Source organism: Rhinolophus ferrumequinum, chromosome 3 (genome assembly GCF_004115265.2).
Source record: "Rhinolophus ferrumequinum isolate MPI-CBG mRhiFer1 chromosome 3, mRhiFer1_v1.p, whole genome shotgun sequence".
Lineage (NCBI taxonomy): Eukaryota > Metazoa > Chordata > Mammalia > Chiroptera > Rhinolophidae > Rhinolophus > Rhinolophus ferrumequinum.
In genome coordinates this window covers 24,258,490-24,284,545 of record NC_046286.1, presented here as the reverse complement: position 1 = coordinate 24,284,545, position 26,056 = coordinate 24,258,490, and the positions used below count along the sequence as shown (strand labels likewise).

Here is a 26,056-nt window from a genome sequence, read left to right as displayed (position 1 = left end):
TTTAGAAAAGAAAGACGCAATCGCAATCGAGATCTAATTGCAAGCACTCGCTGGGGACTAGGTGCTCCAAAGAATTTCAGAAGAGGGTTAGTCTATGTTTTACAGACAGCAGGGAAGCCTGTGACTGCCTGGATCACAGAAAGCTATGGGTTGCTCTGAGAGAAACGGGCGTGTCTCAGCACTTGGTTGTCCTGATGTGTAACCTGTATTGTGGACAGGCAGCCCCCGTCAGCACAGAATATGGAGACAGAATGGTTTCGTATAGGCCAAGGCGTCTAACAAGGGTGCATTTTATCTCCTTATTTGTTTACTCTGTATGCAGAATATATCACACAAGGAATTGGACTAGACTCAGAGGAAGGAGGAGTGAAAATTGGTGGTAGAGATATCAACAACTTGAGATGTGCAGATAGTATCATCTTACTGGCAGAAAACAGGAAACTTCTGACGAAAGTGAAAGAAAAAAAAGTGCCAAAGCAGGACTGCATTTAACATCAAGAAGACAAAAGTCTTGATTGCAGAAGAAATACACAACTCCAATGTACACAATGAAGACACTGAAATTGTTAAAGATTTTTCCTACCTTGGGTCAGTTATCAATTCAAATGGAGACTGCAGCCAAGAAATCAAAAGAAGGCTGAGACTTGGAAGGGCAGCAATGGAAGAATTAGGAAAGATCACCACCAGCAGAGATGTATCACTGGACACCAAGGATACGATCTCCACATCCTCGTATTCCCAGTTACTATGTGCAAATGTGAAAGCTGGACAGTAAAGAAGGCTGGTAAGAAAAAAACGGATTCATCTGAAATATGGTGTTGGAAGAGAGCTCTACGGATACCCTGGATCACTAGAAAGACAAATAACTGAGTCCTAGAGCTAAATAAGCCTGAAAGAGCGCTGGAGGCAAAAAATAACAAAACTAAAGCTGCCCTACCTTGGGCACATCAGGAGAAGGCCGCTCTTTAGAGAGACAATAAAGCTGATAAAAGTGGAAGGCCGCAGGAGAAGGGGAAGACCAAGTATGAGATGAGCTGACTCCATAAAAGAAGCCATAGGCGTGAGTCTACAGGAGCTGAGCAGGGCGGTTGGACAGGAAATTGTGGATGTCACTCATTCATAGTCTCGCGAGGAGACAGAGGTGACTCAATGGCATGTAACACACACATATACACATGTGTATACATATTCCATACACATCCCCATAGACATATGACTGAGAAAGAAATTTCAGTCTTATAACAACTACTGCGGCATACATACAGAGGAGACACTTCATTCAAGCATTGCTTTACACTTTACGTTGCTGTTTTAATTTTCCTCTTTGAATTAACTCTCCCAATCTTTTGTTTAGCATCTGTTAGATTAATCCAAGAGTTTCTTTTTACCTAAAAGAAATTGTAGGCATGTTTGTCTTTCAACTACATTTCAGGGGCCTATTCAAAAAAACAGACCTTTTAGGTTTCAGACCACAGTAAAATGTCAGTTGCACCTCAGATTTTTCAAAATTACCTTGTCTGGATCCATCTTTCCTTTAATAAATTCTTGCTTCCAGAACTGCAATGCCTGGTCCAATGTTAACCCAATGCCCTTCAGGAAGAGGCCATACTGCATCCGGCCTCCGTGACGAAGATGGTGATTGTCCCGCAAGGCTTTGTGTAACTGACGCATGCAAGGTGGGTAGGATTTGGTAGAAAGCTACAAGAAAAAAGTTTCGGTTATACAGAAGATTGATCAGGTTCCCCACAACATGTGTTGCAAATTCAGACTAATTTGCAAATTGCAAATTCAATCTAATTGAAATAAAAACAAAAACTATAAGGATTACTGTGTTGCTGTGATTACAGATAAACCTTCTCTTATAAATAATTTTCATATTGATTACTTATTAAAATCATAAATAGTTTGAATATATTGGGTTAAATAAAATATATTATTAAAATTAAAATTTATTCATTTTTCTTTTTAAGTTTTTAACTAAACTTTTTCTTTTGAGATAACTATAGATTTTCAAGAAATAATACAAAGAGGTACTGTCAAATATCCAGTTTCCCCCAAAGGTAACATCTTGCAAAACTGTGGTATATGATCACATCCAAGAGGCTGACACTGTTATAACCCACATTTCCTCAGTTAAACTTACGTGCTCATTTCTGTAGTGTATTTAGTTTTACGTAAATTTATCACATGCAGGCTCATGCATCCACCACCACAGTCAAGACCTGGAACAGTTCCATCACCTCCGGGTCCTTCTCGGTTCCCTTTTCTAACCACCCCTAACTACCTTCTGCACCCTGCCCCCCTTTCCTTAACCTTTGGCAGTTATTAATCTGTTCTCTATAATTATGTCATTTCAAGAGTGTTCTAGAAATAGAACCGTATAGTATGTAATGTTTAGGGATTGGCTTTTTACTCAGCAGAATTCCTACAGAATCCATCTAAATTGTTGCAGGTATCAGGAGTTCACTCCTTTTGTACTGCCGGCTAATATGCCATGGTATGGACGAACAATTTGTTTAACGGTTCACTTGCTGAAGGAGATTTGGGTTGTGTTTTCAGTTTGGGGGTATTTCATATCAATGACTGTACGGCTTTTGTGTGAACACCAAGATTTAATTTCCCTGGGATAAATGTTCACAAGTACAATTGCTGAATTGCAGAGGAGCTTTTTAAACAATCCCAAATGCCCAAATGCAAAGTAGAACACACAAATAAGAAGAATCATTCTCAAAAGAAATATCCAAATAAATGTGTTAAAGAAATCGGTAGTTAAAAGAAGAAAAGTACAGGTCTTCCCTTTATCATCAAACATAAAATATCATTGCCCACATTTAATTCAACGTCTTCATTTCTGACCTCAGTTGCATTCTCTCTGACTTCCTCAAATACCCTCCTGCCAACACTTGGCTTTCCATCCAGCCATGTATTCCCTGGCAAGTTCAACTTTAAGCAGGATCAGGTCTCCCTTTGTTTGAGGCTCCTGCTCCCTCAAGTGACCACTGGTTTCTTCATCCTTTCACAATAACAACTTCTAAATGTTCCCATCCCGAACCTAGTTCCCTATCCTCCCAGGTCCCTAACCCAGGTCCCTATCCTCCCTCGGCAGCACTACCAGAAAGCCTTCTATTTGTAGATTCTTGTTTCTTCATACTATTACAAAATTACGTTTTTTCAAAATATTGCTCTAATTCAAAAACATCAGTGAGTATTCAACAGCCTTAGTATGAACATGCAAAGTTCCCTCAATGTCTATAACAAATTACTTCCCAATTACATGTAACAGAATATTTCCTGGGTGTTTTAGGAAACAGGAAGGTGAATGAAACATCATTTTCCCATCATTCAGTTAAGTGGGAAAAAGAAGAAACAGTGACTATTATATTCACTATTATGTAAGTTAAACTCATATAATAAACTACATAATGGGTTCCAACGAGGGCATAAATCAAGGGCCATGGAAACACTGTGACAGGGAGGGGTAACAAAGCCCAGTTTGCTGTTACACCAACAGGGACCCTTTGCTCCAGCCGCTGGGTTAGTCCATGACCACACAGTCAGTCGTGTTTTGTACTTTCTCACTTTTCTCACTCCACTGTCCCTGCCTGGTATAACCTCCCACTCCCCAGGCCATCTAGCCAAAGCCAAGCCATTCGTCAACACCTAGTTCAACTTCATCTTCCTTTGGCACAATTCCTTGATTACTTTTTACTCATTCAATCACCAAATATCTATTGAATACTACTATGTGTACAGTCTTGGGAAACCACCAGTGAAGAAGGAAGTCAAACATCCTACCCTCAAAGGAGTTATATTCTAATGGGAAGAGATAAACAGTAAACACAGACATAAATTAAAAAGATAGCGTCTGATTATAAAAGCACTGGAAAAGAAATAGAGTGATGAGATCACGTGTGGACAGGAGAGGAGTACATGTGCCTGAGTGGCCAGGGAAGCCTCTCTGAGGACATGTCGCTGAAGCTAAGAAATAAATTTTAAACAGTATTCCACTCAAATGCAGATCCAAGAATACTGTTCCAGGTGAAGGACACTCCAGCAAAGATCCTAAGAAGGAATGACCTTGGTGTATTCAAGAGATAGCAAGACGGTCCATGTGGCTGGAGCACGGTGCGTGAGCCAGATGGAGAAGACAAAATTGGACTGCTGAGTACATATGGCACAGGCCATCGTAATGAGTTTGGATTTCAGTCTAAACGTGATGGAAACATCATAGAGGGTTTTGACCAGAAGACTGACAAGATCTAAAAAACACAGAGAACTCTGGCTGTTGTGTAATGAACAGATCAGACAGAAGCAAGACTGGAAGCAGGAAGAATACTTAAAGAGATTTTGGCAGTTGTGCAGAAAATGGAAATGGGAAAATGGGGTTTAGGTTTGGCCATAAAGGGATAGAAATGACTGAATAGTGAGAGGACCAAGAATGATTAGGCCCCCGTATGGGATGAATTATCCACATGGATGTTGCAGGGCAATCACAGGAGCAGCGCTAGCGTAAAAGACCGTGATCGGGGCTGAAGTCATCAGGGAATGAGGGCAGGCGGTGGGAGGCATCAGCAACAGGGAGAGCTATCAGGTGGTATAACGTGATCCCAAGGCTTTAAAAGAGTTGGAGTTCTGACAACGGAAGGCAGAGAAATGGCTTGGAAGTGGTAATGTGGACCAAGGAAGATACACCCCATACCTACACGGAGTGTGTGTGGCGGGGGGTGAAGGGCAAGGAGGGAGGAGCTTCTACTTAAAAACCTCTGTATTCACAGCACAGTGGCTGGTGCGTAATTGATGGGCTCAACATAGTTCGCTAAATAAACTAATGATTATACTTCTGTATCTTCCCACGGTATCCAGCTAAGTTCACATTTGCTTGTGAATGTGATAGAATTAGAAATAGAATTAACTTCCAACCATTCATATAATATAAACACAAATCACAGGAAGTGTTAAGAGATGAAATAATTGTTTGAGAAATGTAAATCGTGGGGCATCTTTGAGAAAAAATTCAAATTAACTGTATAAATGGGCAATCCTATTGTTATCTCTAGAAATATGAACTGCAAGTATTGATAATACTTTTTCAAATAAAAAAGACCTATTCATTCTGGTCTCTGAAAAACTCATTGTCTCCTCTCCCTACCCACTGTATTATACTCATGATTCTTATTCCCAAGCATTAAAATCTTGGTATATTTTCAATTTCTTGTTAAAAATTTGGTAACTGTCTAAACAAATGTTATTTATAGCTGGTTTATTTTCCCTTTTTTGGATAGAGTGGAAATTCAATTATGTATTAAAGAGAAATCCTACAGATTATATTAAATTATGCTACTCTTTCATTCTCCTATGGAACCACAAAGTGAAGCTGAAATGAGCTGTCTAGTAATCTAGTGGAAGCCCAAGGATGGGAGACTATACTTAGAGTTATGGAAAGAACTGCATCCTCCCAAAATTCACAATGTTCAGGTCTTAACCCCCAGTACCTCAGAATGTGACTGTATTTGGAGACCGGGCGTTTAAGAGTTAATTAAGGTTAAATGAGGTCATGGGGGTGGGGCCCTGTCCAATTTCCAAGAAGAGGGTGAGACACTCGGGATGCACACACAATGAGAAAACCGTGTGAGAACGCAGAGAGAAGGTGGACGTCTAGAAGCCAAGGAGAGAGGCCTCAGAAGAAATCAAATTTGCTGACACCTTGATGCTGGAATTCTATCCTCCTGAACTATGAGAAAACAAATTTCTGTTGTTTAAGGCCCCCAGTCTGTGTTATTTTGTTACACTAGCCCTAGCAAATGGATATACTAAGTATTTTCCATTTCTCCTTTTTAAAATGCATATGATGTTTAAATAGAAACACATAAACACCATCTTGCTATCACCAGCTAAAAGAATTCCCCTTTGGAATAAATGATTAAATCCTGTTTTTATCAGAATACAATTTTCTGATTAATTTTGGTATTCCTATGATAAATACACACACACACACACACACACACAACATATAATGTATAGCACATAGGATTTCCTTTAAAAATTATTGCCAGGCAATGAAATAATATTCTCTCCCAATCTTCCTAACCCAAAATAATCTTTAGTTAAAGAAAACCTGTGCTTCCTCCAGTGACAAAGTTCTAAATTTAAAAGTATATGATGCTTACCGAATCGATCTGATCTAAAGAAATCTTCCCAACATTTCCCTGTGTGCTGTAATCTTGACCAGTGTAGGAATGACTAAAAATAAAAAGAACAAAATATTAAAGTAAGATTTGTAAAACACTTTGAGTCACATCAAAAAAAATTTTTTATGCTGATACAGTCAGAATGAGAAACCATTTTACACGTAAACCTTAGCAGAAACATGGCCAAGTGTTTTAAAGATGTTTAATAGAGTACATTTAAGTAACTTATCCCAAAATAGTACAAACATATAGTGGCAGTCTGGTTCTCCCTCATTCCTAGTATAGCATGACACTTCCATTTCTTAGAAACATAACGCAAACTACTGTTAACGTTCAAACCTCTACTACTGATCCTGCATTAACAGCATGACAACACAGGCAAAAAGAAAGTGGAGCTTAAATCAAGAATCATCATTTGCTAGTGAAAGTCCTTCTGCAAGTTACTTAGACTGTAAACTTCCTTATCTGTCAAATGGAGATAGTAATGCCCGCTTTGCACTTTTGATAGGAGGTCTGAATCGAAATAACTTTCCTCAAAGCACAGTATAGGGAACAAAGTCAGTAACATACTAATAACTACGTAGGGTGTCAAACGGATACTAGACTTATTGGGGTGATCACTTCCTAAGGTATATAAATGTGTAATCACTCTGTTGTACACCTGAAACGAACATAATATTGTATGTCAATTATAACTGAAAGATAAAAAATATTGAAAAAAGACCTGACATACAGTAATTACTATTTATTAAAATAAACAACATCTGAATAGCACTTTGTGTGCAAAGAATCCTTACCTACATGCTCTCATGACATCCTCATAACCCTGAGAGAGCATTTTTATTTTACATTTAACAAATGAAGAAACAGTGGCTCAGACTAGTTAGAAATTTGTTAATCAGAAAGCAAGTCCACAGTGCAGTCAGGAACTCAAACCTTTTGACTCCTAATTCCCTGTTTCTTCACATACCATGCCATCCTCTCCCCTATAACAGATTTTCCTGTACTATTACTTATAAATTAGGATTTTACCTTCGTACATACTATCTACAGCCATCCACCTTTGTAATTTTTCATCTCTTGACACAACACCATACCCAGGCCCAACTCCATACACACTAATCAGATGCAGACATTCAGATGTGACACAGTGAAGAACAGCTGACAGATTACATACAAAACCACAATCAAACCATGATTTATGCAGACTCCATAACTAAAGGGAAACCTGGAATAAAGCAGTCATCACAATCATCAAGAATTCCAGACTTTCTACTTCCTACCTGCTCAGTTAAAGATTCTTGCTGCTAAACAATATACACAGAAAGATACTCTGTAGAAAGGCTGCTGTTCCTACAGCCAATCAATTGCACCATTTAAACAATGAGTATGGATTATCAAACAAAATACAGTACGGTTGGGATGCTGCAACCACTGAGAAGCGTAGGTTTCCCCTACCTATAGCCCTCCTCCCAAGGGCTAAGAATGGCCTGAGAATTGCTCTGAGAGTAGGATGAGCGGAATGCCGAGGAGTCATACAGAATGATCCCATGCCCTAAAACATAGCTTCTCGCCTCTGGTATTATTTATCCCTTGAGTAATAAATTTGTGACCATTAACGTGTCATTGGATTCTATCCATTCCTTTAATCATAGTAGTTCCATGGCATATAAAACTTCATGCTAAATTGAACCAACAGTTGCCATTTAATTTTAATATTTTACATTTTAATATAGAGCATAACCAGATCATTGTTTCAGTAGAATCCCAAGAGTAAAAATGTGTTTCATTTTCCAATGTATCTTACAGTGGAGCAAACAGACAGCACAGGGCAATGGAAAGAGCAGTAGGCTAGGAGTGTGAAGACTTTGTGTTTTTGTTTTCTAAGTCACTAATTGGGTGAGTCACTTAACCATGCTGATTTGCATTATCCTCATTTGTAAAATGACATTAATGCCAGGCTTGCCTAACTGCCAGAAATGCTCGCAAATTAAATGAAACAATATATTCAAAGTACTAATTAAAATCAGTAAATCACATTCCAGTACACAGAGCAATTGCAGTCTTGACCAATGAGTAGAGAGAAAACAGGATGGAAAGGGAAGGAACCATGACCCTATTAGAAGAGCCATCCTTCAGTTGGGGGGTACTGGGCCACTCACTCCAGTGACCCCTACAAGCTTCAGCTTCTTAATCTATAAAGTGATTGTAATCATCTAACAGGATTGTTCAGATCAATTAGATTTGCAAATACAATATTCCTGTATAAATGGTAAAAGGATGTACAAGCTTGACTGTAATTGTTGAGTAAACAGAGCCAAATGGTTACTATACCACAAGGAAGTTTTCCTCAGCCCAGGTTAATGTAGTATACTAAGTATAAAAAGAAGATATATGAAGACACACACATTTGCCTGAATGGTGGTAGAAGATGCTGGTTCCCCAACATTTTAATAGAATATGCAAAGGGCTAAATACACTCCAAGGAAAAAAAGGTAAAAGGAAAGAGAATGGTAGCAATGTTTACTGCAAAGACTTTACTGGGCATAAATAACTACAGAGAATATAAGGAATTTATATAGATATCATATTTCTAAAAATATTATTAATATACAGGAAGACGGCCACCCGTCAACCAAGCAAGGGCAAGCATGGAATCTATGGGACGAATAATGACAGAAATGAAGATTTTCAGCATCAGAATCAGGAATGAGATTTCTCTTCTACTAATGATCGGAAGGGATAATTTATGTCTTGGTTAGAGGAGTTGGTACATCACAGCTATTTGATACATATTTGAACTAGTTATGAATACATGAAGCTGAGGTGGGGGAATTGAGGGATATAACACTAAAAAGGCAGATAATGAGAAGCACTGTACCCAATACTCTGCAGGCAATAAAGAACCGTGAAAGGATTTTAGACAAGAATTCACATCATCAGGTCTATACCTGAGAAAGCAAGCAGAATGGAGGAATGACCAGGAAGGGGAGAGACCAGGCAATAGAAAATCAGTTGGAAGAGTACTGCAATGTTCCAGGCAAGAGAAGGTGGAAGCCTGAAATAAAGTAGTGGCAATAGATGCAGAAAGGAAGGCAGTCAAGGTAGGAAAAAAAGGGCGACAAGTAATACTGCCATAAAAGAATAAAAGTCCTTAAGAAGAATTCACATGAGCTCATGAAACTGGACCTTTGGCTTTTACTTTGAAGTGCTGAGGGATATCTCTAAATGGCATTCAAAACAAGTACCCAAGAAAGTGAGGCACCTTTCTACCACATTCAGTGCTCAGTGTCAGCTTTACATCACACTGCTTCCAAATGAATGCAGCAGCTACATTAAGGAATTGTCAAAATATATTCTAATTTTCATGATTTAAAAAAAAGATCAGCTTTACAAATGAACACTTTTTACCTACATTGGGGAAACACAGAAACAGTAATAGTAATTTTTCACAGCAAAAACATTTTTAATTGGTTCAAGACACACAAATAGAAAAACATAGATATATAAACACACATAAAACCAGCAGATAATACTGTTTTCTGTCCATTTTATATAATTATGGCTTTATTTTGAGAAACACTCACTGTTACTTATGTACAGTGTTTAAACAAGGGAGATTCAGAAGATGTAAACATTTTCCTGTTTCTAACCTTTCATAAAAGAATAAATTGAGATGCAACACAATTGCCATTTTTTTCAATACAGCAGACAAACAAATATTTTAATGGGCTACAAATTCAAATTATGTCACTAATCATTATTTTGCCAAATATAAAGAGGAACATTTGATTAACTAATCAGAGAATCTTGGAAGATCACGATTTGATTTCTTTAATTCTCAGTTTGGCCACTAATTTGCCACGAGTGAAAAAGAGAAAAGACAAGTCAACCTATGCATCTATTTGTTCATCTGTAAGCATGGGTGGTAAGGGACTGCAGTGACGTGATTGCATTCCCTATGCACAATTTTATATTTTCTATGCTAGAGTATCAGGTAAAAGGCACTAAGAGTGAATGTTATATAGAGTTTTCTCAAGTTATCAAAAAGCCAGAAAAGTAGGGAAAACACAAAGACGTGGTTCTGTGAGTATTCAATTATATTAGAATACGCTCTCAAGATAGCAGGTTATAAAAGGATTTAGTGTACTTTTACTAAAATGTAACAATTACTACATTGTACCAGGAAAAGAAACACCTTCACTAATCCAAACAGAACCATATAAGTCTATAAAACCCAAGACAAACTTCATTTTTTTAAAAGCCATTAGATTGTCAGACTTTCAATAACAGATTTTTTTCCACATCGCAGTTGTCTGTATTTGGATATAACAGATTCTAATTACCAAGAAAACAACAACAAAACCAACGAAAATCCATTCAAGTCTCTGAATCAGTAGTCTCTGAATCAGTCTGCACCTTTGAGACCAAGAAAGAGTCAAAAGCGGTGAAGAATCCAGAGACGATGCAGAAGACGTACCATGGGATGAGTGCCACAACAACGTTCAAATATTCCCCAAGCCCACAGAGAACAGGTCTCTTCTAAAAGAAGGGTGTAGCGTTAAAGGTTCTTAAGGAATGAAATAGCACTGAATAGAGAGAATTATAAGCTTTAGAAACAGACCACAGGATTGTAAAATGTTACCAGAATGTTGTTGAAACATCCAGAGTCCAGGCTGAATAGAGAAGCCTGTTGAACCAGAAGGGAGAGATGAATTCGGTGGTGGACAAGCTCAGCAGGCTGAGATGAGAGGAGGAGGTCAATCACTGAGAATGAGAGACTGGGAGTCAGGTGGAAAAGTAAGAGATCCTCGTCAGAAAATGAGCTGAATTTGAAGGCTTAGAAGTAGGATGTGACGATCACAGAAAAATCAAAGGCCTGGTTATTTTAGTATTTTTATCATTTGTAGTTTAACAATTTTATATGCATTAAAACATTAAATTTTGACCAGGTTTATAAAAGCATGTGATTTGAATTTAATAAGGTGTGGTAGGGGGTTAAAAGTAAGCATGTGATAAGAGGTGGCATTTTGAAATAATAAAAAAGTCTATTTTTTCTCAGAATCTGGAAAGTGAGCAAACATCAGACAGGCAGAAAGAGATAAGCAAAACCAAGGAGATTTCTAAACCGGTTTGTAGATGAAGAGGTTCTGTGTTCGGTGGCAAACAAAGGACAGAGAAGGGGGGGAAAAAGAACTGAAATTGGGCAGGCAGGTCCTGTAAGGCAAGTCTGTAAACAAAGACCATTGAAACAAAAAGCAAACTTTAAATCCTATCTCCTTTTACAATAACACAGTGCTAAGTTGCCATTTTAATGAAAATTTGAGGCTCTGTTAAGTTTAAAATCTTTAAAAAACTAAAGGTATACATAATTGTATTTCCTATGAAAACAGAATTTTGCAATTGTGTGTAACAAAACCCTTTGCTTACACAGCAGTAATTCAGTGTTTGTCCTTGATTATTTTTTTGTTTTTGTTTTGAGGTGATGGTCCTAAATTATCTAATCTAGTAAAGGAGAACTAATAATACATAAAATATATAAAAACATCTTCTTCTGTAGCCTTTGTTCAATAAATTTACATGCAACTTAATTAAAACTTTTTTCTTCCCATATTATCTTACTCATTAAACAGTAAGAGGTAAGCACAGCTAGTTTTCTAATATAGCTAAAAAATCACAGTAAACAGAAAATTGGCTAACAGTTTCAACATATTAAAACTGAAAGGAGTAAAGTAAGACTTTCAAAATATCCATAACGCATTTTTATGTAACCAAATTTAAAATTATCTTATTTTAAATCCAATCAAATTAATGGGGTGGGCGTTGAGGGGTAACAGAGAGGAAGGCGTCAGTAATCACATGCCCATGGAACTAGAATTTTCCCGAAACACTACCACACAAACATCTAAATTACAGATTAAAAATACAGTGGATGTATAAAAAGATAAATCTGAAACAGACATATCTGCACACATCTGACCTGTGAATCATAAGAGAAGGGCAGATCTACTGGGTCTTTGTAGAAACAACAGAAATTTAAGTCCTGTTCAATACACCACAAATACAATATGAGCACTTAGGTACTCAGCAGGGAATTCTTTTTGGGAATCGAAACTGAGAGTTCAAAACAAAAAGAAATTATATGAAAGTGGATTTGTGGGTCTCACGGCAAGATTAGCTGGTTAAGAAAACATAATCATCTCTTCATGCTGTGGCATTGATCCTTAGCAGAAGATGGATAATCACACCTCGGCTCCAAGAGCGGTGTTCACAAGCTCCACTACAGTGACATAAATGCCACCAGGTATAACTGACAAAATGGGAGGACAAAACTCAGCTTTTCAAGGGTGATTGCTTCTTCTATCGTTTTCTCCCTTTCCAACGACGGAAGGAAACTTACGGGAGTAAACAAGGAGCAGCGGAATAGTTCCAACAGTTTAGGAGTTAGTTCACTGTGACTCCTCTGAATTTGCATAATTTTTTCCAAGTCCAAGTTGCCCAAGACAATCATGGAGGCAAGAAAGAGTAAAGTGATTAAGAGCACAGGTTTCAGTATCCACTAGTCACTAACTGTGTGACTGCCAAAACCGCCACATCTCTTTCAGTTTCCTCACTGGTAAGCAGGAATCACGGGGAATCACAAATGTACTCCCCTCAAAGGGTTGTCATGAGGCTCAAAGGAGCCGTCTATAAAAGAGCTTATCACAGTAGTTTTCACTTAGATTGTCATCATCATCATCCTCCAGGCCTAAATTGACTGCATTGAAATGTTTTGGTTATTGTTTTTCTTTATTCGTAACATTTACCAGTGTCTTCCCTTGAATATTGGGGAAAAATGTATTTTTTTCCTTACCTTTTTTTATACTATCACATTAAATATTTAGATGTCCTTGAATAACCTGATAATCTGGACAGGTTTTATCTATGCTTACACTCTTAGGAAGTCTCCAAAGTACAAAAATTCAACCACAAACATTTCAATCTCCATTTCAATGGAATCCAATTACTGTCCCATACAGTGGCCACTAGCCAAAGGGGACTGCTGAGCCTTGAAATGTAGCTTAGTCTGAATTCAGATGTTCAATAAACGTAAAGTAGGCACTGGATTTCTAAGACTTACTATGAAAAAATAATGTAAAACATTTCATGAATGATTGTTCGTATTGATTACATGTTGCAATGATATTTTTCATAGCGGTTAAATAATACTAAAATTAATTTCACTTAAGTAACTTAAAATTACATATGTGGCTTACATTTGTGTTTCTCATTATGTTTCTGGTGGACAACAGCAGTGTTGTACAGTGAGGAGGACACGATGACACAGGGCAGTCCAGTGATTCTCTTGAGGACGAGAGCGAGAACAGCTAACAGACCTACCCCGACTTCTCCGCCAAGTTATGACCAGTCTCTGCTAGTCATCAGCAGCAGATAAACTGCAACTGGGCCCATTAAAGGAAGCGCCTCAAGTCTACTGCAAATATGCTTGTTTTCACAACGTGTACTTGGGAATCAAGTTTCTAAATTTTAGCCACCGTTTGCCATTTATACTATTAGGGAAGCAATCTTAAAATCTGATTAGTTTGGAGGTAACCTGAATCGTTTCTTTGGGGAAAAATACAGCCGGGACATATTTCTATTTGGGAATCTTTGGGGCTGCATGGCCCCAAACCTAATTACAACTGTCCATTCTTCTGTCATTTGTAAAAAGCGATGCTAGACGGGATAGGACTATGGACCCTGAGTCAGACTGAAAAGACTTCCTCTGCCATTATCGGGAAGTATCCCTCTGCCTGCTCTCCCCAACAGATAGATTCTGAGGTTCATAAAACAATAACATTTAAAATATATTTCCTTTCTTTGTCAAGCATTTCTCAGTACTCTTGAACCTAAAGAGGTTAACACTATTTCCTCCTTTCTATCTGGATGACAACAGTTTATCATATTTTAAAAATTGGTATAAAATTAAAAAAGCAGTGAAAAAAGCATCACAAGGAATCAAAACTGATCTCTGCACCAATGAAACAGATTTATTTGTGCCATTAAATAGTAAGCTAACGTATCTTTCAAAATGAACCATAATCTCCTACATTATTCTTCAAAAGTATACCAAGTTCCAATACAACCTTTTCACATAAAGCCAGGTGTAATCATGGCACAAATGGGAAAAAAATTTCAGGAGGAGGAACCAAAGGTTTTGTGTATCACCTATATCCACTTTTGCAATCACAATTTTACTCACTTTGGATTTAAAAAAAAATACTCTGTCCACATAAGCTAGGCGATTCAGACATTTATAAAGCACAGTGCTTACAGTTTGGATTTGTTAGGTGGACAGGAAATCAAGGGAGGTTAAGTTACAATATGTCATTTCCTGCTGTGAAGGATATCACATGGAAATTCACTCAATAGCTGTCACCACCAAAATTGAAATGAGTTTCTTTTCACAGCTAAATCTGTAGTGTATGGTATCCAACTTGAGTTGGCCCAGGTGATTTTCCTTGCAGTTATTCCAAATGAGAACACAATCAATAAAATTCTGTTACAAACTGAATGTAGATTATTTTCCACAAGCATAAAATTTATTTTGCATTAAAAAACAAAAATCTCCCCCAAAAACTGCTGTCAGACAATATGCAGTGTAATGATCTATATTTCTCTACAACTGGGAGAATTTTATGATTCCATGTATCCAATAAAAATCAAGATCACATGGGTTTCCATAACAGATAAGAACTGTAAGTGCCACAATTGCCAATTTATTTTAGGTTGGCCTCATCTTGTTCCTTGTGGTCTATTATTTTCCTATTTATTCTAACTTCTAAGCGGCAACAATCCAATGAATTGCAAAAGAACTTAGAGTTGCATCTCATTTTTCTATCAAAATTTCTACACCTTACATTTGTCAAGTGGCATCAAACTATACCTTTGAAATAAGTGCACTTTACAGTGTGTGAATACTTCAATAAAACTGATTTAAAAAGTAAGACACATATGCATATTTACAAGATATATTCAAACTACAGCTCTACCTAGGTATTTTCACCACATTTAAAGCCCCCAACAAACACTTCTATTTTCATAAGTAAATTTTTTATATTCTTTTACATTCTTAGTGTGTATTCTAGTAGTATCATGATCTCCTAAATAGAGGTTGGTTTTCATTTGGTTTTGACCCAGGATAGTCAAATAATTACAATAAAGAAAGGTTGCCTGAGACAGTGATAATGAAAAAATTGAGGGCATGCAATAAAGTTCTTACATCCAGCAGAATTAATATATTAAATTGATGAACATCTTCTCATTCCTCCACAGATAATTTACAGAGTGTGGAATGCTTCTGAGATGGCTATCACAAGTTTATGGTATTCTAGGATTGCCCCCTCATATTTGGTGAAACAAACAAGTGAATACAAAGAAATGAACAACTGAAAATAATCTTTTCCACTAATGATGTTGCTTGTGAAGAAAACAGAGAAAGGTAATATCATACAGCACTTGGGGGATGACTTTAAATTGGGTGAATGGGAGCAGACCTCTAGAAGATATAGGACACGGTGTTACGCTTTTGTGACAAATGTCCCTGCTAGAGCCTCCTTACATTGTAGGGATGCAGCATGTCCAGCACCAACCAAGGTAGCTCAATCAAAAACGGGCTATTTTATTCATTTTGTGTTATCTTTTATAAAACTACTTTCTAAATAATAAACAACTGAGAGGGCATTAAACAAACCTTTGGTGAGACTCGGTAGTCTGGTACTCTGTCTTTCCTCGGCCCAATTTACCAAATTTTGTTTTGTTTTTACCCTGAATAAAGGTTCGTGTGTCTGGAATGCCAGTTCTTCTTAGGATAAGCAAACAGGTCAACTCACAAGATTACCATAGGCCACACATGGCATCAGTGGCCTCAAACATCCAGGACGGGAATCACAGCATGACAGTGGGAGCTTTCAGTATTCCTCTCCTACAAGATTTCTGGCCACAGTCCGGCACAGGTGGACAGCTCAGGTGCAGGGAGGCACCGTTCACCATAGTAAGTTAAGTGCAGGAGCGGCCCTGGCTTAGAAGCCTCATGACCTTCAATAGCCACAGTTTCTTATAACAACTCCATAGGTACAACTTCTAGGGCAACCTCGGGTCTGGGACTCTATAGAGTCCATTCATCTAAAAACCATATTATAATTTAAAAAAATACATATGATGATCTAAATGTATTTTGAATATGATACAGAACAGCGCTGTCTAATCAAGTACCCATTAGCTACAACTGGCTATTGAAATTTTAATTTGAAACAAAATTAAAAATTCAGTCCTTCAATCACCCCAGCCATATTTCAGCATTCACCAGCCGTATGTGGCTACTGGCTCTTGGACTGAACAGCATAGGTGTGGAACATGTCCATCACCACAGAAAGTTCTATTGCACAGCATTCAGCAAATTACTTTTTCGCTGCTAATATATCACGGTAACTACTGCAATGCTTTCTCAGGCTTTTTACGAAAGTTATTCCTATAGTATCATCCTCATCTTGTATTTTGTTAGCACTTAATGCCTAACACGATGCAAAGTAACTAATTTTCTTAATTACTTAACTAGGGCACCATCAATGTTTTAAAGAAACCCAATGAGTAAAGAATAGGAAACTTAATAACCGCAGATAATAAAACTACTTGAAAAGCAAAATCATAAATTTTGCTTTCCAGGAAGGCTGCCAGCTTCCACGATCCATAACTAACTCCCTGAAGAAACTTTAGAGCCAGAGGGCTAACAGAAACCTAAAATGTCTAGTTGGGGACAAGCTGCAAGAGTTCTGTGACACGCGAGGCTTCACTGCAGCCCTGATGCCCCGTGCTTCCACAGAAGCATAGACCTCTCCTGTGCTAACAGCCATCGTCATTTACTGTAATTACTTTAGCGAAAAGTCTTGTTTCTCATCAACATTAAGATCTACAAGAGCAGAAATAAATACATATCCCTAGAACATGCACCATGTCTGACATGGAGTATGAGCTCCCTTAACATGTGTTAAACAGATGATAAATAAAATAAACTCTTCGAATGCTGAAAGGTTTGTGACCGTGGACTTAGTATTATAAACACCTCTCATACCACAGTAACTCCACAAGTAGCCTTCACTGTGTACAATCTCATTACAAAGCCTACAGTTTGTGAAAGTACCTATCTGATTTGGCTAGACAGCCAGTCGAAGAGACTGAAAATATTCTCCTATCTTCTTTCTATATCAATAAAAAGAAAATGAGTAACTTGTATTTCTGTGAAAATCATCACCGTTTTCAACTTTAAAATACGTTAAGCTAGCAAATTAACCTAATGACAAAACCCAAGAGAAATTCACTATGCTACATAAATTAAGAGTGGTGCTTTACTTCTAAAACTGAGGAACAGTTTTGCAAAAAAGCTGTTTTCAACTCCTCCCACCCCCAAAAAACCCTTATTATAACAGGCAGCTCAACGGTCCTTCAAAGATGTTCACACTCTAATCCCTGGAACCCGTAAAATGGCAGGTCATATGGCAAAAGGGACTATGCAGGTGCAATTAAGGTTAAGGACCTTGAGATGGGGAGATTATCCTGGATATCTATGTGGGCCAATCTAATCACACGAGCCTGTGAAACTGACAACTTTCTCAGGGTGGAAGCAGAGAGATGCAGCAGAAGGGGAGAGTAGAGAAATTTGAAGCATGAGAAGGATTTCAGGTGCTGTTACTGGCTCTGAGAGGGGACCACATGCAAGGACCAGAAAAAGGCCTCTGGGGGCTCATGGAAAGCATTAGAAGGAATGTGAGCAGCCTCTCGGGGCAAAGATGGTTTCCTGGTTGACAAGCCAGCAGGTAAACGGAGACCTCAGTCCTACCACTGCAAGAAACTAAATGCCTCCAACAACACGACTAAGCTTGGAAGCGGATTCTTCCCCAGAGCCTCCAGTAAGGACCACAGCCCTGCTGACATCTTGATTTTAGCTCCGTGAGACCTATGCCAGATTTCTAAACTATAGAACTACATGAAAATAAATTAGTGTTCTTTCACTCAGCTAAGTTTGTGGAAATTTGTTATGACTACAACAGAAAGTTCTAACCAAGATGTACTAAGATTTAAAGGTTCAAAATTCATGAGCTTTAAAATTCAGCTTCCTGAACTCCATCTTTTTCAAGTCACTGATTCACGTGTTAAGAACTCCACCACATTCTCGCCTGGACAACATGACACCCTTAGAATAAAGAACTCTCTTGTATCTTCAAAGCTATATTTCACCTCGTTTGCTGCTCTCCTTTGTTCTTATCTCCATCTGCTGAAACATATCTATGCTACAATTCCTCCTTCAGGAAGTCATTACAGCATTTCTTCTCCCCAGGTTACTTTACCTGGCCGTAGAGAAACTGCTACCATTCTATAATTTTTCTTCACAGGTTTATACAACCAAAAGAGCCTGAATACCCAATAAAACGGGAATGGTTAGTAAAAAAGAGATGTATCTCTCCTCAGCTGATTATACAGTCACTTAAAATTAGAACCATAAAAATCAATTTTCTACTTATTACATAGTTATGACATATTAAGTAAAAAAAGGATTTTCTACAAAGTTTACCCACTTTAATTATAACTACATAAAATACAACAAAAGCCTAGCAGCAGTTGTATTCATGGGGTAGGATTTGTTTCTTCTATTTTTCCAAATTTTATATATTGTGCCTATAAACTTTATCAGAAACAATTAAATGACATTAAACTTTTGTATTTTGTAATTATTGTGACATAATATTTTGTATTATTGTAACATAATCCACAGATACCACCTCTCACAAAAGATTTCCCACCTCTCTCTTTACTCTCCTGATTCAGCTGCAGCATTACTGCAGTACAGCCTTGGGATTGTGTGTGGGGGAGGGATGTATAAATTGGTCTTCTTTCCCTGTTAGAATATAAACTTCCTGAGTTAAGAGACAACATCCATCAGCTCCTTTGTACTTAATCAGAGTATCCATTATAGTGCCCTTAAAACAATGGTCTGATTTTAACAAAATGCTGACTCTTGAAAAACACATCTCTAAGAAGGCATGAACATTTCCCATACAGACATGAAAAAGAAAGTTCAAAAACATTAGGTTGGCAAAGTGTTACGCTAATGCTATTTGAGTATTTAAGTCCTGTCAAATTATTTGAGAATTTCTCTGTATTGCTACTTCAATTTTACAGGTATTTGTGTCATTTCCCAAAGTAGTTTTATTGACAAATTTAATTAAAATGCTATTCATCATTACTCTTCGGTCATTAGAGCACTGAACAAAATTAGACCTAATAATGATTTCAGTCTCAACCTCCTGATGTTCAATCAATGATGATTATTTTTTTCCTAAAAAGATTATCATTAGAATCTCTCAAACCAATATGCACTCCTATTTTGACCTAAGCAAACGGATGGTAGAAAAAAAACACATTGCATATAGACAGCCAAAAGAGACAATTCAATATGATTGAAAGCCATATCACAAGGTTACTTTTTACAACAGGAAGTGTCAAACTATGCACATCAGCTGCCACCTGACTTACAGATGTCTCTGACATGGTAATAAAATGAGAAACCATTTGGTTTAATAATAACAAGAAAAGCAAGATGGAGGAAGGAGAATCCATCATTATTGCACAGAATCAAGCATTAACTAGAAGTGTGATTCAGTTTCAGGTTTATATCTTCTACACCAGTGGTTTTATAGGAAACATTGTGACAACATGATTTATAAATTATTTAAAAAAGTTATGCATAAAAAACAACAAAATATCACTGTTATAATACACATTCATTCACTCAACAAAACACATAATGAATACCTATCATGTGCCAGATACTGTCCCAAACACTGGAAACAAACATGAAAGGCACTTTACAAACTCTCCAGCAGCTCATACTATTAATAATGAGACAAGTAAACAAACAATTACATTCTAAGCCCTGGAATATAGAGGGAGCCATAGGGGATTATGGAGACACATAAAAAAATATCAGATTCAGGCAGAAGAAAGTGGGGATGACAACTAAATGGTCGGGGAAAACTTTACCAGAGGAGGGGACACGAGCTGAGTCTTCAAGGACAAGCAAAAGTTAGTCAAGTTATAGAAGCTGGAAACGGGAGAAGAGCATTCCAGGCAGAGGAAAAACATTTACAAGGACATAGAAGTCAATAATGACATGCTGTACTTGAGCAACTTCAAGGCATGTGGTGGCACTAGAAGTTAGGTTGCCAGCACCGAACGAAAAGGGTCTGAACAGACAGGCCAGGCCCCTTCCACAAGGACTTCATATGCCAGGCTAAGAAGCTCAGATTTCATCCAAAATGAAACTGGGGAGACAGAATGGTTTTGAGCCAAGGAATAATATAATCACTCTGACAATGACGTGAAATAGTTTAGAGAAAGGAAAGCTGGTGTCAAGCAGAGCAGATAAGAGGCTACTACAGTAAGACACATACTCAGGAGATCTAACCTGTTGATGATTCAGGAGAGAGGCGTTGGGGAAGTGACTCAACCATGATTCGCTAACACAGTGAGCTAGGAAATTTAACAACTAGGTATAATATTCATGCTACTCAGTCCTGATGAAATGTTAATCTGACTTCCCCCTCCAACAAAACTATTACATGTACCTGTAGTTCAAAAGTATCTGTCTGGGAAAGAAAAGTTACTGGAGAGAAGGGTGGGGAAGGAAGAAAAAAAGGAAATGAGAGGGCAGGGAGAAAAAATAAAGAATACTAAAAGATACTGGAAATTAATATCCATCCAAGTTTTGGAATGAGAAGTGATATTCTCAGTTTTATAACATAAAACAGAAAAAAAAAAAAGAAAGAAAAAAAAGAAACCATAAAAGAAAACACTAGTGGTAGTTAGCTACGTAAAACTTGAAAATGTAGGTACATTGGACAATGTAACATAATCAAAAACTTTCAGAAAAAAAATGTTTGTAACAGAAAACAATGAAGAGTTACTATCTTTTATATCTAAAGTACTTAAGCTCAAATAAAATCAGGAAATGCTATCAATAAATGGGGAAAGATACAGAGGGTTAATCCTACCCCAAAATAAAAATGAACATTTTAAAATCATTCCTAATAATAAATGAAATGTATGTGATCACAACAGTATCTCTATGATTAACTTTTAAATTAGCAACTATTTTGGCTGCCCCATCCTGTTCAGGGTATGGTAACATGGGAAATCTTACACAATATGAAAATATAAGAAAGGTTTTTGAAAAAAATACATATATTTAAATCTTAAAATGGTTCATATGCTTTGACAAAGTAATTCCACTTCTGAAAATCTATGCTAAGGAAATGATCAAAAATACAGATAAAGATTTACATATGACATTTTCTTATACTTGTGAAAAGAACTGGAAATAGTCTAACTGTCCCCCCACCCCTGCAAGAGAGATAAATACACTATAATACATCCATACAGAAAACATCATGTAGTAACTAAAAGTTATGTTTTTGGAGAGATTCTAATAACAGAGAAAAAGTCTCACAATGTTTATTTTAAAATGAAAAAATAGCAAATAGTATAAGTCTAATTTCTGTGTTTTAAAACACAACAAAAGGAAGTATCCTAAGTAGTGACGATGGGTTTTTCCTTTTACTCTCCTGTATTTTCTAAGTTTGCTTTTTTAATAAGGATACATTATTTTTGTATTTAGAAAATAAATCCCACCTATATCCCCTACCCCCCATAAACGATGTGGGCGTCCCAAAATATGCCTTAGCCTTGTATTTAAGTAAATAGCTGTAGCCAATCATCTCTACTCATTTTAACTTCAACTTATCAACCAGTTCTACACACTTTTATTGAATAAAAAGAGCTTTCCATGGTACCCTAAAGTCAAGGGTAACGTTTGTTATATTAAAAACTTAAATCACCAAATTAAAGCAAGAAAAAAAACTTTTAAGTTTTTAGTAATCGGAAGGGTTTTAATCACTTTAATATACTTTACCCGCTTTAATGCACTTGCATTTATACGCAAAACAAGACTGTGTCTTCATATTACCTGAGGTGGTTAAGCAGAGGCTGAAGTCTCTCATCGGACTGTACAGCGGGCAAGGACCGGGCTGTTAACTAAAAACAGGGGACAAAGTTAGTAAGAACAGCAAGAGCCAAATACTGAACACGTCTGAACGCTGAATGCAAAATAGGGCTGGGGAAGCAAAGGGACAGGGAGTACTTAAAATGCAAGGACATTTTTTTTTTCTCTTTTTTAAATAGAAGGCATAGAAAGCTGATACATTCTGTGATTAAAGCTAACTATACGGCCCTAAGTTTACAGGGTGTGTCACTAAGTTCATAAGTAAAGAAAAAGGAGGCAAAACAAAGAATACCATTTGAGTTCATGAAAAAGCCTCTAGTCGTGAAAATACCCTTGTGAATAAAAATGGAACAACTGCTACATTTACAGCACCCAATCTTGTAGCACGGAACTCTGGAATGATGAAAAATTGGGGAGAGGGACTGTCATTTATAGCTAAGCCACTGTGAAATGGTTACATGCAGAAATGTACACACACACACACACACACACCACCATACAACCACATATCTTTTAAACATACAAAAGCAACTCAAAATATTTAATATTGAAATATAATACCAAATTGAGCTAGGAAACAAAATGTAAGAGCCGAAGCGTTATTCTGAAATACTGTGCATCAGGTCATGGAAATGCGAGCCTCTGATCTACTTTATCGCAATAACAGCAATTATGTTTCTATGTATCTCTATTTTTCTCTCTGATCCTAAGAAAGATATCCTGTGGTTTTATGTAGGATGTCTGTCCTCTTTAATTATTTCATACGTTAAATAAAATTTTCTAAAAATGGAAAACAGATATTTAATTCATAAAACTATTCCCTTTAAAACATCTAGTACCATATTTGTGAAAAAAATGTTGGCTGAAATGCCATATATGAAGTCATTTTTATTAAATCATACCTAATAATAATAATGAAGAAATATTCCCAATTTTGTGTAAGTCAACGCAAATCAACAAAGTTACAGACTAATTTAAAATACAATAAAGGGAGAGAATTAGTCTGCTGTGAATTTAGCACAACTAAATGACTCTCAGTATCTTTAAGAAATGTTAAGTCCAGTATTTCATAACATATAAAATGTTATCAAGGTTTTATAAACAAAACACTTTAACACATCCTATATCTGCTAATGTCAAATCCCTTTACAAAATGTCATTTTTTTTGTTTTTTAAGAGATCATGGCTCAGAACCAAGCTGTGCTCTGAAAAGTTTAAAGTAATTTATCTAGATATTTCAGAAGTCATTTTTCTGAAAACAGATGGAGCAGACAGACTAGGTTTTTCTCAGTTACTTCTGTCAATTTATAAAGCATGCTTTCTAATCAAACAGTCTTTTCTAAATGAAAGCAAACAAAAACACCTCAGTAACAGCAAACTATTTCTAAATGTCTGTTCATTCCCTATACGAGATATTTCTCAACTCACTATGTTAATCTCTGCCTTCATTTCCTTTTCCCTAAACTGTTAATACAACATCTCCATTTCACTGGTTCTGCCTCCATTCTTGCCTCTTCCCTAATTTAGTCTCCACATCAAGGCCAGAATGACATTTTCAAGATGAAAGTTAACCATTTAAAACACTGAAAGTGGTCTTAATGGTTATAACCTAATTAAAACCATTGAAAAATTCCCTTAGGTTCTCAGGCTAAAGTTATGATACTTGTTCTTCCATCACACATTCTCCTAAGATTCTCCTTGAGGGGCAAACACTCGGCATAGATGAGTGTGACTGATTACACAGCTTCCGCCAACTCCACAAGACACACCAGGCGCATCCCAGGTAGAAATCCGCCATAGCTCCAGTTTCTGGAACACATATGTCTAACAAAGTGAGAGAACAAGAACACACGAGGACTGTTGGTGCCATCCTTTCTTCAGAAATTTCTGTCTGAGCCCAAGTGGTTACGATATCCACCCGACTATGAGGGACAACCACACCCCTAGCACTTGTGACATAACAGATATTTAATAGATATTTATTAAATGTGTCACAAATCCAGAAACTTGCAACTGTGCAATTCTATTCATTGATACAAACTAAAGTATGTCTACATTTCACAGTTAAAGTGGTTCAAATTCCTGCTTTGAGCAAAACTAAATCCAAATCAAAACTAAACTAAATCACAGTTGTCAGCCTTCCAAGAAAGCAATACACTAGCATAACGAGATTTTTTCAGCATTAAGGACTTTCCTCTACAAACTGAAATGAATAATTGTCGAGTTTAAATAGACTTTGGTTTCCACCTGTTTTCAGTTGTTTGTTTTTCCTAAAACAACAATGTCCTTGACACGTAAATTACCAAGAATGAAAAAGAGAGATCAGTTTACATCTGTGAACCTTAAATGGGTTGTTTGAGTTAGGACCGGTTCATGGGAACCATAATAAAAGTTGGCATAATTTACAGTTCATTTGTTATTGTTGAGAGGTCGAAGGAGAGCTGTTAAAACGCCCTTTCATTATTAAGAATTTATCCAGCACACCGAATCAACTAATGTAAGGTAAGTGCTGTTTTAGACCATTAGAACAGATTACTAATTCTTAAACAAATCTCATTTTAAAGATTAGTATCATTGAGTAAATCTTGCACTTTTCCATATATTTAGGTTAAAAAAATAATAATAATGCATTTTACCAACTAATAAGTCTCCTTTTATTGCCAATAAATGTCACATAGATTCAAAAGCACAAAACACAAGAGTCTGGAAGTGTTTGGTCCAACCTTGTTGTATTACTCTGGAGGAAACTGGGTTCTTCAGACCACAAGCAGCTAGCTGCTGGCACCTGGGCCCAGGACCCACACAGCACAGGGCACCTTCCACTGCCACAGCGATTGCCGGTGCAGTTCGCATGCAAACCAGTCAGGGCCCTTTGCCTGATCCCAGAGTGCCTCTGTCACCTCTCATTCCTTTACATTTCAAAACAGGACGATGCTCTTAAGGATTCACGAACCCGTGGACTTTCTCAGTCTTGAAAAGCCCACACGTTTGCACTGAAGGTTCCTTCAGAACATTTAGGATTTGGCTGGAATGTAACCTCCTGCCAGAGGCCGCCCCTAACCGTCTTTGGTGAAGTAGCACCCTCCCTGCAGGCGTTCTGTTAGTACCGTGTTTCCCTGAAAGTAAGACCTAGCTGGATGATCAGCTCTAATGAGTCTTTTAGAGCAAAAATTAATATAAGACCCGGTATCATATCATATCATACCATACCATATTATATTAGACCCAGTCTTATAATAAAATAAGACCAAGTCTTATATTAATTTTTGCTCCAAAAGACACATTATAGCTGATTTTCCGGCTAGGTCTTATTTTGGGGGGAAATACGGTATTACTCAGGTATCTCACAACATGTATCATTATCTGAAATTATTTTATGTATTATTATAGATTGCTCAATCGTGTCTGTCTTTCTCTCTCCACAAGACCACAGTAAATGCCATCAGGGCAGGAACCTTTTCTTGCCAACCCCCCCCACCACCACCACTGACACAGCATGTGGTGCAGCACACAGTAGGCACTCACAAATTCTGTAGGTGGATGAAAGGTTCACTTCTCTCAAGTATTTCCAAAAGGAATGCAAGTTTAGAAAAATCTCCCCTAGACACTGACCCTTGTGGTCTTGCATTTCTAAAGTTTATATGAACTATCAACTAGAGGGGACACACATTCTCTTTTCATTTCTAGCTGAATGGAGTACCTTAAGTTTCTTTAAAAGGAGGGTAAATACTCTACTACTCATGTAGCTTAACTATGGCTCCCTGGTTGTAAGGAA

General features: G+C 37.2%; 1 protein-coding gene across 1 annotated transcript in view; it reads right to left on the bottom strand.

The window, feature by feature from the left end:
• The window catches only part of PRIM2 (DNA primase subunit 2), a 191,365-nt gene that overhangs the window by 82,623 nt on the left and 82,686 nt on the right, over positions 1-26,056 (bottom strand). Inside the window, exons 8-10 of the mRNA XM_033102426.1 lie at positions 22,246-22,313; positions 6,168-6,240; positions 1,513-1,698 (exon numbers count right to left, since the gene is read on the bottom strand). Coding sequence (XP_032958317.1) covers positions 1,513-1,698; positions 6,168-6,240; positions 22,246-22,313 — 327 coding nt within the window. The remainder of the gene's footprint in view (positions 1-1,512; positions 1,699-6,167; positions 6,241-22,245; positions 22,314-26,056) is intronic.